This window comes from Cherax quadricarinatus, chromosome 75 (genome assembly GCF_038502225.1).
Source record: "Cherax quadricarinatus isolate ZL_2023a chromosome 75, ASM3850222v1, whole genome shotgun sequence".
Classification (NCBI taxonomy): domain Eukaryota; kingdom Metazoa; phylum Arthropoda; class Malacostraca; order Decapoda; family Parastacidae; genus Cherax; species Cherax quadricarinatus.
Window position 1 is genome coordinate 7,684,279 of NC_091366.1, and position 14,312 is coordinate 7,698,590.

Below are 14,312 nucleotides of genomic sequence, written 5' to 3' on the forward strand. Positions count from 1 at the left end.
CCTCTAGCAATCTACTGGGTACTATGCTCACTCTTAGGTTTCTCTGATTGAAGACTGCAGCCTCCATCCCCCATGGTTTATACCCCATTTCCAGTCTTCTTGCTCCTTTCCCAGTCTTCATGACCCTGCATTTACTGGAGCTGAATTCAAGCAACCACTTATCTGACCTCTTGTGCAATTTATCCAGAACCCCTTGGAGCCTTTCTTGGTCATCTGTTTTTATTCTCAATAGTTTTACATCAGCAAACAGGGATATATTCTAACCAATTCCAACTGGAATGTCATTTACATAAGCCAGAAACAGTACTGAACCTAATACTGATCCTTGAGAAGCCCTGCTAGTTACTCTTTCCCATTCTGTCTTTTTCCTGACAGATGCCCTTTGCTTCCTTTCCCTAAGATACTCTTTAATTCACCAGTGTATGATTCCTGTTATTCTGGCATAAATCTCAAGTTTTTGGCCCAGCCTCTTGTGGGGTACATTATCAAATGCCTTTTTGCAGTCTTTAAAAAAAAAAAAAAAAAAAATGCAATCCACTCAATCCTCTCTCTCTCTTGTTGTACATTTGTTACTTTGTCATAGAACTCCAACAAGTTAGTAAGATGTGGCATTCCTAAACCCATACTGGTTTTGTTCATGAAACCACTTCTCTCCAAGTGTTCTACCACTCTTTTCTTGTCAAGTTACTGCATTACCTTGCAAAGTATGCATGCCATAGAAAATGATCTGTAGTTTAACACCTCCTGTCAGTCTTTCTTAAATATAGGGACTACATTTGCTGCCTTCCAGATCTCTGGTAACCATCCTGTATACACTACACTGACTTATTTTAGATAGCTAGTGGTTTACACAGTGTTTCTACACCCTCTCACAGAATCCATGGTGACATGTTGTCAAGTCCCATTGCCTTTGATGTATACAGGTCCATTAAAAGTTCATTACCTCTTTTCCTGTTGTGTGGCTGTCATTCAGTACTTGCCAGAGGTGAGCTGACATACTTCAGATTTTTTTTTTTTCAACATGCTGACCATCTTTCACCAAGGCAGAGTGACCACAAAAAAGAAAGATACACTTTCACCATCATTCACACATAATCACTGTCTTCACAGAGGCAATCAGATACATTATATTATGTAAATAAATGCTAATAAAATAAAAACATTGTTGCTAATAAATTTAAGAGGAGAAACACAATTAAGATGGATGATATGCTATGGATTACTTTAAAAAAACACAAGGCAGAAGAAACTGACAAGAGAATATAAATAGGGCCTGTATGATCAATGAATAATTAAAAATTACATTGCCATCATTGATATGCATGAGTCAGTATTGGGTAATCATTAAAAATTGACATGCAATAAAAAAAAAAACATAGGAAGATGAATATATAAGTACTAATGTTTGTACTCAAGCATTCATGCAGTTAAGGGAAAGGCTTAACAGGGACAACACAGTACTGTTGTAATTTTTTTTTTTAACACATCGGCCGTTTCCCACTGAGGCAAGGTGACCCAATAAGAAAGAAAAATCCAAAAAAGAAAAAACTTTCATCATCATTCAACACTTTCACCATCACTCATACATAAACTTTCCCACCGAGGCAGGGTAACCCAAAAAGAAAGAAAAACCCAAAATAAAGAAAAAAATTCACCATCACTTATACATAATTGTTGTAATTCTTATGATACAAAAAATTCACATCTTCAACTACAGCCTGTCCTCACTTTGCGACGTACTTGTTTACCAACTGCTTGGACTTATGACCAGTTCTCCAACCAGATGAAAACCTAAATAATGAATATTAGAGCTGATTTTCTCTACTTTGTTTATTACAATATACTACTGTATAAACATTTAAAATTATACTAGATTAGATTTTGCTACCGAAGTGGTTAGTTTATTGTGCACCCCATATCCATCCTGTGGACGGTAGTGCAAGAGCATATGGATACACAAAAGGCCTAGGAACTAAATTACGCTAGAAATGTTATAAATGGTGCAAAGGCAACATTAAAAAAATATCTTAAGATGGCTGACACAAACCCACTACCAGTATATTATGCTCCTCGCCTAACGACCAATTTGCTTATTGATCTACTCTTAGGAACGAAACCCCGTCGTTAAATAAGGAGAGGCTGTAGTCAAAACTGCTTCTGCTGTCTCCAGTGTTATAATTGCCTGTATCTGACTAAAGAAGCCTCTTGAGTAGACAAAATATTTTGAAATTGAAGATACCTAAGTGTTGCACGTGTCTTATTCATCAAATTTGTGTGTCTGAAACGTTATCCTATTTTGCCCCTACCCTTTACTTCAAGTAATGCCAATTTTCACAAGGTGTCACTTTTCAAGAACATGTCCCATGTTATGAGGGTTTACTGTACATGGAAAATACTAGAGGGTCAGATACCTGATTTACATGCTGACATAACTTACTGAAAGATATGGGAAGTATAGAATAAGCTCAGTGGAAAGCATGTGTGCCATAGGCACACTATGAGAACACTGTTAACATATATGATTCATTAACATTAAACTTTCTACCAGCATAAGTGAGAAACATTACTACAATAAATATAGACTCAACAAGAGGAAATGTGCCAAATCAGTTAGGCTGATAGTTCTATAGGTCTAGGCCTGCAGGCTGCTAGCATTAGCAGCCTAATTGATCAGGAAATTAACTAGGAAATCTGGCCTCAAATTAGGCTTGAAGAGCAGATTTCTCAAACCCAGTTATAAGTACTTGGACAAAAATAAAATTTTAGAAAGCTCAAAAAAATTGAGCAATTTATAATCAAACCTATTACATACATACTGGCACAAAACACATCTAGCACATACTTGTAGGAGTGAAGAGGTCTGGGGATTCCATTTTTCCTCAGGTCTGCCATGCCAGGTGTTGAGGATGCTGAGGCACACTTTCCCATCCTGATACAGGTTGGGATTAAAGCGTACCTGCAATAAAATTGAAGTTAGAACTCTACAGACCATACAACTGAGAAAGGAAGGTAGGCTAACACAGAGCTGGTGATGATATATATTCTCTTTACAATATCATTTTTGCACTTCCCTAAGGCTTTGAGATCCACTCATGACCCTTATGTCTGCATTCATCAAAGTTTTATATATATGGAATAATACACAAATAATCCGCATATAAGAGAACGGCTTATGACGACGCTTTAATCTGATTTGGTCCAAGTTGGACCAAAACATTGTCGTAAGCTTCTCTCTCCTATGTGCTGGTTATTTGTGTATTGTTCCAGTCCCAGTATTGTGTCTTTTTTGTTTTTTATATATATGGAAGCTATAAGAGTTATAGGTAGTAGGTTGGTAGACAGCAACCACCCAGGGAGGTACTACCGTCCTGCCAAGTGAGTGTAAAACGTAAGCCTGTAATTGTTTTACATGATGGTAGGATTGCTGGTGTCTTTTGTCTGTCTCATAAATATGCAAGATTACAGGTACGTCTTGCTACTTCTACTTACACTTAGGTCACACTACACATACATGTACACGTTTATTTATACACACTCATCTGAGTTTTCTTTGATTTTATCTTAATAGTTCTTGGTCTTATTACTTTTCCTTTTATATCCATGGGGAAGTGGAATAAGAATCTTTCCTCCGTAAGCCATGCGTGTTGTAAAAGTCAACTAAAATGCCGGGAACAATGGGCTAGTAACCCCTTTTCCTGTAAAGATTACTAAAAAGAATAAGAAGAAGAAAATTGTCAAAGTGGGAAGTCTGAATGTGCGTGGATGTTGTGCAAATGATAAGAAAGAGATGATTGTGGATGTTATGAATGAGAAGAAACTGGATGTCCTGGCTTTAAGTGAAACAAAGCTGAAGGGGGTGGGAGAGTTTCAATGGAGAGGAATAAATGGGATTAGGTCAGGGGTTTCAAATAGAGTAAGAGCTAAAGAAGGAGTAGCAATAATGTTGAAGGATAAGCTATGGCAGGAAAAGAGGGACTACAAATGTATAAATTCAAGGATTATGTGGAGTAAAATAAAGATTGGATGTGAAAAGTGGGTTATAGTAAGCGTGTATGCACCTGGAGAAGAGAGAAGTGTAGAGGAGAGAGAGAGATTCTGGGAAATGAGTGAATGCGTGGGGAGTTTTGAATCAAGTGTGAGAGTAATGGTGGTTGGGGATTTCAATGCTAAAGTGGGTAAAAATGTTATGGAGGGAGTAGTAGGTAAATTTGGGGTGCCAGGGGTAAATGTAAATGGGGAGCCTTTAATTGAGCTATGTTTTTTTCTTTTTTCAACAAACCAGCCGTATCCCACCAAGGCAGGGTGGCCCAAAAAGAAAAACAAAAGTTTTTCTTTTTAAATTTAGTAATTTGTACAAGAGAAGGGGTTACTAGCCCCTTGCTCCCGGCATTTTAGTCGCCTCTTACAACACGCATGGCTTACAGAGGAAGAATTCTGTTCCACTTCCCCATGGAGATAAGAAATAAACAAGAACAAGCACTAGAAAGAAAATAAAAGAAAACCCAGAGGGGTGTGTGTATATATATATATATATATATGCTTGTATACATGTATATGTAGTGTTATCTAAGTGTAAGTAGTAGTAGCAAGACGTACCTGAAATCTTGCATGTTTACGAGACAGAAAAAAGACACCAGCAATCCTACCATCAAGTAAAACAATTACAGGTTTCTGTTTTACACTCACTTGGCAGGATGGTAGTACCTCCATGGGTGGTTGCTGTCTACCAACCTACTATTAACCTGCTATTAATTTTAGGCAAGTTTTCTATTTTAGAAACTTGATTGAGCTATGTGTAGAAAGAAATTTGGTAATAAGTAATACATATTTTATGAAAAAGAGGATAAATAAATATACAAGGTATGATGTAGCACGTAATGAAAGTAGTTTGTTAGATTATGTATTGGTGGATAAAAGGTTGATGGGTAGGCTCCAGGATGTACATGTTTATAGAGGGGCAACTGATATATCGAATCATTATTTAGTTGTAGCTACAGTTAGAGTAAGAGGTAGATGGGAAAAGAGGAAGGTGGCAACAACAAGTAAGAGGGAGGTGAAAGTGTATAAACTAAGGGAAGAGGAAGTTCGGGCGAGATATAAGCGACTATTGGCAGAAAGGTGGGCTAGTGCAAAGATGAGTAGTGGGGGGGTTGAAGAGGGTTGGAATAGTTTTAAAAATGCAGTATTAGAATGTGGGGCAGAAGTTTGTGGTTATAGGAGGGTGGGGGCAGGAGGAAAGAGGAGTGATTGGTGGAATGATGAAGTAAAGGGTGTGATAAAAGAGAAAAAGGTAGCTTACGAGAGGTTTTTACAAAGCAGAAATGTTATAAGAAGAGCAGCGTATATGGAGAGTAAAAGAAAGGTGAAGAGAGTGGTGAGAGAGTGCAAAAGGAGAGCAGATGAAAGAGTGGGAGAGGCACTGTCAAGAAATTTTAATGAAAATAAGAAAAAATTTTGGAGTGAGTTAAACAAGTTAAGAAAGCCTAGGGAAAGTATGGATTTGTCCGTTAAAAACAGAGTAGGGGAGTTAGTAGATGGGGAGAGGGAGGTATTAGGTAGATGGCGAGAATATTTTGAGGAACTTTTAAATGTTGAGGAAGAAAGGGAGGCGGTAATTTCATGCACTGGCCAGGGAGGTATACCATCTTTTAGGAGTGAAGAAGAGCAGAATGTAAGTGTGGTGGAGGTACGTGAGGCATTACGTAGAATGAAAGGGGGTAAAGCAGCTGGAACTGATGGGATCATGACAGAAATGTTAAAAGCAGGGGGGGATATAGTGTTGGAGTGGTTGGTACTTTTGTTTAATAAATGTATGAAAGAGGGGAAGGTACCTAGGGATTGGCGGAGAGCATGTATAGTCCCTTTATATAAAGGGAAAGGGGACAAGAGAGATTGTAAAAATTATAGAGGAATAAGTTTACTGAGTATACCAGGAAAAGTATACGGTAGGGTTATAATTGAAAGAATTAGAGGTAAGACAGAATGTAGAATTGCGGATGAGCAAGGAGGCTTCAGAGTGGGTAGGGGATGTGTAGATCAAGTGTTTACATTGAAGCATATATGTGAACAGTATTTAGATAAAGGTAGGGAAGTTTTTATTGCATATATGGATTTAGAAAAGGCATATGATAGAGTGGATAGAGGAGCAATGTGGCAGATGTTGCAAGTTTATGGAATAGGTGGTAAGTTACTAAATGCTGTCAAGAGCTTTTATGAGGATAGTGAGGCTCAGGTTAGAGTGTGTAGAAGAGAGGGAGAATACTTCCCAGTAAAAGTAGGTCTTAGACAGGGATGTGTAATGTCACCATGGTTATTTAATATATTTATAGATGGGGTTGTAAAAGAAGTAAATGCTTGGGTGTTCGGGAGAGGGGTGGGATTAAATTATGGGGAATCAAATTCAAAATGGGAATTGACACAGTTACTTTTTGCTGATGATACTGTGCTTATGGGAGATTCTAAAGAAAAACTGCAAAGGTTAGTGGATGAGTTTGAGAATGTGTGTAAAGGTAGAAAGTTGAAAGTGAACATAGAAAAGAGTAAGGTGATGAGGGTATCAAATGATTTAGATAAAGAAAAATTTGATATCAAATTGGGGAGGAGGAGTATGGAAGAAGTGAATGTTTTCAGATACTTGGGAGTTGACGTGTCGGCGGATGGATTTATGAAGGATGAGGTTAATCATAGAACTAATGAGGGAAAAAAGGTGAGTGGTGCGTTGAGGTATATGTGGAGTCAAAAAACGTTATCTATGGAGGCAAAGAAGGGAATGTATGAAAGTATAGCAGTACCAACACTCTTATATGGATGTGAAGCTTGGGTGGTAAATGCAGCAGTGAGGAGACGGATGGAGGCAGTGGAGATGTCCTGTCTAAGGGCAATGTGTGGTGTAAATATTATGCAGAAAATTCGGAGTGTGGAAATTAGGAGAAGGTGTGGAGTTAATAAAAGCATTAGTCAGAGGGCAGAAGAGGGGTTGTTGAGGTGGTTTGGTCATTTAGAGAGAATGGATCAAAGTAGAATGACATGGAAAGCATATAAATCTATAGGGGAAGGAAAGAGGGGTAGGGGTCGTCCTCGATAGGGTTGGAAAGAGGGGGTAAAGGAGGTTTTGTGGGCGAGGGGCTTGGACTTTTAGCAAGCGTGCATGAGCGTGTTAGATAGGAGTGAATGGAGACGAATGATACTTGGGACCTGACGATCTGTTGGAGTGTGAGCAGGGTAATATTTAGTGAAGGGATTCAGGGAAACCGGTTCTTTTCATATAGTCGGAATTGAGTCCTGGAAATGGGAAGTACAATGCCTGCACTTTAAAGGAGGGGTTTGGGATATTTGCAGTTTGGAGGGATATGTTGTGTATCTTTATATGTATATGCTTCTAAACTGTTGTATTCTGAGCACCTCTGCAAAAGCAGTGATAATGTGTGAGTGTGGTGAAAGTGTTGAATGATGATGAAAGTATTTTCTTTTTGGGGATTTTCTTTCTTTTTTGGGTCACCCTGCCTCGGTGGGAGGCGACCAACTTGTTGAGAGAGAGAAAAAAAAAAAAAAAAAAAAAAAAATAAGAGTTATGTATTACATTAAGAACAACATCCAATAAATATGCACAATGCAATGTTTAACCCTTTCAGGGTCCAGACCCCTGATCTGAAACTTGTCCACAGGGTCCAAGAATTTTCCAAAAAAAAATTTGGTATTTGTTTTTTCTCATGAAATGGTAGAGAATATCTCTCTGAATTTTGCTGCATCAGCGATATTAACACATGGGCAAATTTTGTCGACTTAGACTCCCATTTTAGGCCAATTACATTATTCCAGTCGACCAAATTCTTAGCTATTTCGCTAGTATTACTTCTATTTTATTGACTGAGCACAAGAAATCGCCCAGTCAACTATTTCAACTACCCAATAAAGTGATCGGAAATTGGTAATTTGTCCAATTTCACACGAAGTTCAAAATATTCCAATCTGAAAATAGGGTCCAGAATAAACAATGCAGACATTCCTGACACTAAACTAACATTTCCTCTGTTTATTAGTTATGTTTCCGGGCTTTACAAGTGAATTCCATTTCAATTTTTTATTCACATAATGAATTTTTATTCGCACCAAAAATTAGAATATTTACTGTTATGCAATATTGTAATAATTGTATAAATAATATCAGCACATTTGTGAACATATATTAGACCCATTAGATGATGTGTACTGTACGTGTGACGTTATTTGTTTATGCTTGAGAATGGGCAAAAATTGAACATTTCTGCTACTTTGAGCTCAGTTTCAAGCCATTTTCAGTACTAAAACCAATATCCTCCTTTCTATCAAATGAGACCAAGAAACTGTTAATACAACTGTAAAAAACATACAAAAAAAACCACAAAGTTGCCGTTTTATTTAAAAAATATGGTAGCAATTTTTTTTTCTCTTTATGCACTGCGTGCTGCAGGATTTGTGTTATGTGGTGTACACTTACCACATAGATGTATTCTCTCATATCTAGGCCAAAAGTTACCACTCACAGCTTATCTGAGCGAGCCGAATTATGGTGTAGAACTACAGCTTGGACTCTGGCTACAAAGCAGTAGAACTATGGGATGGACCCTCAAAAGGTTAAAGGAAGTTTGATACACCATGATTTGCAATGTGTAATTAGTATTAAGAAATGTTGACTAAAGGCAGAAGCTTCCAAAAGTTAGGACTATGAATTTAATTTTGAATGTTAAGGCTGAGTGCTTGTGTTATCTGCATGATAGAAATAGGGTGGGTGGCAGCAGCTATGGATAATTGGTAAACACAACTTGAAGGTATAACAGATTTCAAGGAAATACACAACACTTAGACTCAGCAGCTGGTTATTTTAGTGTACACAGCCTTGTAAAAAATGTTAGTCACCAGGTCCAGCAGCTGGTTATATTAACATATACATAAACTCATAATAATCAGAATGGTGTGGGTGTAGCAAATTCCAACACTATCAGCAAGTGGAGATGGTAATTTCAAAAGCAGAGGTTTTAGTATTAATACCACCTGTCTCTGTATTAATACCACCTGTTTCTGCACTAATACCACCTGTTTCTGCACTAATACCACTGTAGCAGCTCTATCCACCTCGAATGTGGAAAGTACACTGATAATTTAAGTAAATTATTGCTTATAAAAATTCTGACTAACTGGCAAGAACACTATTCACAGCAATTATAAACATGAAAGGTAAAAGAATGCATGGAGGATGGGGGTTCTGAGAATATTTAAAGGATCCCTTAAAAAAAATGTTTTATAGAGCATTTTCCTCAAATACAGTGAAAATTATTAAAATATTAAAATCCGTTCCACGACCTTGCTCGCAACTGGATTTGCTCGTTTGCAGAGTCAATTTTCCTCATTTAAATTAATTGAAATGCAATTAACCCGTTCCAGTGGAATTCTGTATGTTTTTTTTTTTTTTCAATAAGTCGGCCGTCTCCCACCGAGGCAGGGTGACCCAAAAAAGAAAGAAAATCCCCAAAAAGAAAATACTTTCATCATCATTCAACACTTTCACCACACTCACACATTATCACTGCTTTTGCAGAGGTGCTCAGAATACAACAGCTTAGAAGCATATACGTATAAAGATACACAACATATCCCTCCAAACTGCCAATATCCCAAACCCCTCCTTTAAAGTGCAGGCATTGTACTTCCCATTTCCAGGACTCAAGTCCGACTATATGAACATAAACGGTTTCCCTGAATCCCTTCACTAAATATTACCCTGCTCACACTCCAACAGATCGTCAGGTCCCAAGTATCATTCGCCTCCATTCACTCCTAACACGCTCATGCACGCTTGCTGGAAGTCCAAGCCCCTAGCCCACAAAACCTCCTTTACCCCCTCTTTCCAACCCTTTCGAGGATGACCCCTACCCCTCCTTCCTTCCCCTATAGATTTCTATGCTTTCCATGTCATTCTACTTTGATCCATTCTCTCTAAATGACCAAACCACCTCAACAACCCCTCTTCTGCCCTCTGACTAATGCTTTTATTAACTCCACACCTTCTCCTAATTTCCACACTCCGAATTTTCTGCATAATATTTACACCACACATTGCCCTTAGACAGGACATCTCCACTGCCTCCAACCGTCTCCTCGCTGCTGCATTTACCACCCAAGCTTCACACCCATATAAGAGTGTTGGTACTACTATACTTTCATACATTCCCTTCTTTGCCTCCATAGATAAAGTTTTTTGACTTCACATATATCTCAACGCACCACTCACCTTTTTTCCCTCATCAATTCTATGATTAACCTCATCCTTCATAAATCCATCCGCCGACACGTCAACTCCCAAGTATCTGAAAACATTCACTTCTTCCATACTCCTCCTCCCCAATTTGATATCCAATTTTTCTTTATCTAAATCATTTGATACCCTCATCACCTTACTCTTTTCTATGTTCACTTTCAACTCTCTACCTTTACACACATTCTCAAACTCATCCACTAACCTTTGCAATTTTTCTTTAGAATCTCCCATAAGCACAGTATCATCAGCAAAAAGTAACTGTGTCAATTCCCATTTTGAATTTGATTCCCCATAATTTAATCCCACCCCTCTCACAAACACCCTAGCATTTACTTCTTTTACAACCCCATCTATAAATATATTAAACAACCATGGTGACATTACACATCCCTGTCTAAGACCTACTTTTACCGGGAAGTATTCTCCCTCTCTTCTACACACCCTAACCTGAGCCTCATTATCCTCATAAAAGCTCTTTACAGCATTTAGTAACTTACCACCTATTCTATATACTTGCAACATCTGCCACATTGCTCCTCTATCCACTCTATCATATGCCTTTTCTAAATCCATAAATGCAATAAAAACTTCCCTACCTTTATCTAAATACTGTTCATATACATGCTTCAATGTAAACACTTGATCTACACATCCCCTACCCACTCTGAAGCCTCCCTGCTCATCCACAATCCTACATTCTGTCTTACCTCTAATTCTTTCAATTATAACCCTACCGTATACTTTTCCTGGTATATTCAGTAAACTTATTCCTCTATAGTTTTTACAATCTCTTTTGTCCCCTTTCCCTTTATATAAAGGGACTATACATGCTCTCTGCCAATCCCTAGGTACAACAAACAACTGAGATACAATTCCTGAGATCAAGAGCAAGAGCCCCTCACCAGTGTCAAGGAACCTGCTTGGAGGTCTGCTCACTTGTGGAAATTTTGCTAGCGTATGGAAGCAAAAAATCGACCCAACGACTGCTCGTATTTGGAAAAACGAGCACGTGGACACGCTCGCAAGTAGAGGTTCCACTGTATGCTTTTATCTAATAATGCCTATCACTCAAATTAGTATACAAGCCATCAACAAACAAAAAATTCATTTTGAAACAAAAATTAATTTCTTTCTAAAGCTAACATAAAATTTACAAGACTGTCAACATGTATGGAAGAGATCAGTGGACTTACTCGTCCCTCCCCAGTTGTCTGTAGGTTAATGTGGAGTGGTGAGGTTGGGTAGTCTACAGGAAAGTAGACATCAAACTCAAAGCAGCCATTGGCATATGGGGTATCTTCCGGCCCTGTTATAAGCACCTGTGAGAAAAAATTATAAAATTAAAATAATTGAGGGGGGAGGGGGGGTGTAAAAATCTGTAGTGGAGGGAAGGAGGGGTAGGGTCATCCTAGGGAAGGCTGGAGAAAGAAGTGAGGAATAAAGGAGGTTAAGTGTGCAAGGGGCTTGGACATCCAATAGGCATATGTAAGCATATTAGATAGCAATAAAATTCTTAACACCAGTCACAGATATGTGTACATGTGTACTTCACACAACTGAAACATGTCACTATCACGTCAATGAGTCTGGTCTGCTTATCAGATCTGCTGTACAGTATTGCTCATCTCTATCATACTTTTATCTTACTTGGATATAAAGAAGACTACTAAATGGTGGTACATTATGAATGTACAGTAAACCCTCATTTTTTTTTTTTCAACACACCAGCCATCTCCCACTGAGGCATGGTGGCTCAAAAAAAGAAACACTTTCACCATCATTCACACATAATCACTGTCTTTGCAGAGGCATGCAGATATGATGGTTCAGATGTCACTCCAAACAGCATATTTCCCAAACCATTCCTTTAAAGTACAGGTGTTGTATTTCCCACCTCCAGGACTCAAGTCCAGCTAACCAGTTTCCCTAAATACCTTCACAAAATATAACCCTTCACACATATTAACAGCTCGTCAAGTCCCAAAAACCATTCGTTTCCATTCACTCCTACCTAACCCGCTCACATGTCTGCTTTATGTCCAAGCCCCTTGCACACAAAACATCTTTTACCCCCTCCCTCCATCTTTTCCTAGGATGACCCCTACTCCTCCTCCCCTCCACTATAATTTATACACCCTCCAAGTCATCCTATTTTGCTCCACCTCTAAGTGACCAAACCACTTCAACAACCCCTCCTCAGCCTTCTGAATAGTACTTTTAGTAGCTCTGCATCTCCTCCTAATTTCCACATCATGACTTCTCTGCCCTAGGTAGTAGATTGGTAGACAGCAACCACCCAGGGAGGTACTACCGCCCTGCCAAGTGAGTGTAAAAAGGAAACCTGTAAATGTTTTACATGACAATAGGACTGCTGGTGTGTTTTTTTTTTTCTCGTGCACATGCAAGATTTCAGGTACGTCTTGCTACTTCTACTTACACTTAGGTCACACTACATATACATGTACAAGCATATACATATACACACACCCCTCTGAGTTTTCTTTTGTTTTTTTACTAGTTATTGTTCTTGTTTATTTCCTATCTTCATGGGGAAGTTGAAGAGAATTCTTCTTCTGTAAGCCACGTGGGTGGTAAGAGGCAACTAAAATGCCAGAATTTAAAGAGAAACTTGTTTTTTCTTTTAGGTCACCCTGCCTCAGTGGGATATGATCAGTTTGTTGAAAAAAAGAAATCTCTGCATAATATGTATGCCACACCTTGTTCTTAGACACAGCATCCCCACTGCCTCCAGCCTCCCCTTGCTGCAGTATTTACAACCCATGCTTCACACCCAAATAAAGAGTGTTGGTACCACTATTCTCTCATACATTTCCTTCTTTGTCTCCATGGATAATGTTTTTTGTCTTCACAGACACCTTAAGGCACCACTCACCATTTTTTCTTCATCAATTCTTTGGTTTACCTCGTCCTTCGTACACCCATCCGCTGACAAGTCAACTCCCAAATATGTGAACACGTTCAATTCTTCCATACACCCTCCCTCTAATGTGATATCCAATTTTTTCTTTACTTAACTCATTTGATACTCTCATCATCTTACTCGTATCTATGTTCACTTTCAACTTTCTTCCTTTACACACCCTCAGTATAACACCTCAATTTAACAATTACAATAACGGGCAAAATCTGTTGTGCAAATCATAATTACTTTAATTTCACTGTTTATCACAATATAATTGTAAATTGTGTGCACTAATATACTACATCTAAAACAATGTCTGGTACCTTTTTTTTTTTTTTTTGTTGTAACATTATTTTGATTTAACAAAAACTCTGAGAACCCCCATACTAGTCTGTTATATCAAGGGTGTCCTGATACTTCTAAAAAATAACTTTCAGGAGGGTACACTTAAATTTTTTTTTTACCACATCAGCCATTTTCCCTAGGTAGTAGGTTGGTAAACAGCAACCACCCAGGGAGGTACTACCGTCCTGCCAAGTGAGTGTAAAATGAAAGCCTGTAATTGTTTTACATGATGGTAGGATTGTTGGTGTTTTTTGTCTGTCTCACAAACATGCAAGGTTTCAGGTACGTCTTGCTACTTCTACTTACACTTAGGTCACACTACACATACATGTACAAGCATATATATATATACACACACCCCTCCGGGTTTTCTTCTATTTTCTTTTTAGTTCTTCTTGTTTATTTCCTCTTATCTCCACGGGGAAGTGGCACAGAATTCTTCCTCCGTAAGCCATGCGTGTTGTAAGAGGCGACTAAAATGCCAGGAGCAAGGGGCTAGTAACCCCTTCTCCTGTATAAATTACTAAATTTAAGAAGAGAAACTTTCGTTTTTCTATTTGGGCCACCCTGCCTTGGTGGGATACAGCCGGTTTGTTGAAAAAAAAAAAATCAGCCATTGCCCACTGAGGGAGGGTCACAAAATTACATATACAAAAAGTATACACATTCAAAATATGATTAGTTACACCAATGCTCTTATATGGGTGTGAAGCATGAGTGGTGAATGTTGCAACAAGGAGAAGGCTGGAG

General features: G+C 38.4%; 1 protein-coding gene across 8 annotated transcripts in view; it reads right to left on the minus strand.

The window, feature by feature from the left end:
* Bruce (BIR repeat containing ubiquitin-conjugating enzyme) overlaps positions 1 to 14,312 on the minus strand; it is a 231,818-nt gene that overhangs the window by 7,679 nt on the left and 209,827 nt on the right. For all 8 annotated transcript variants that reach the window (XM_070101002.1, XM_070101006.1, XM_070101005.1 and 5 more), the window contains 2 exons: positions 11,488 to 11,613; positions 2,843 to 2,956 (listed from right to left, as the gene is read on the minus strand). In XM_070101002.1, the coding sequence (XP_069957103.1) occupies positions 2,843 to 2,956; positions 11,488 to 11,613 (240 nt within the window). The remainder of the gene's footprint in view (positions 1 to 2,842; positions 2,957 to 11,487; positions 11,614 to 14,312) is intronic.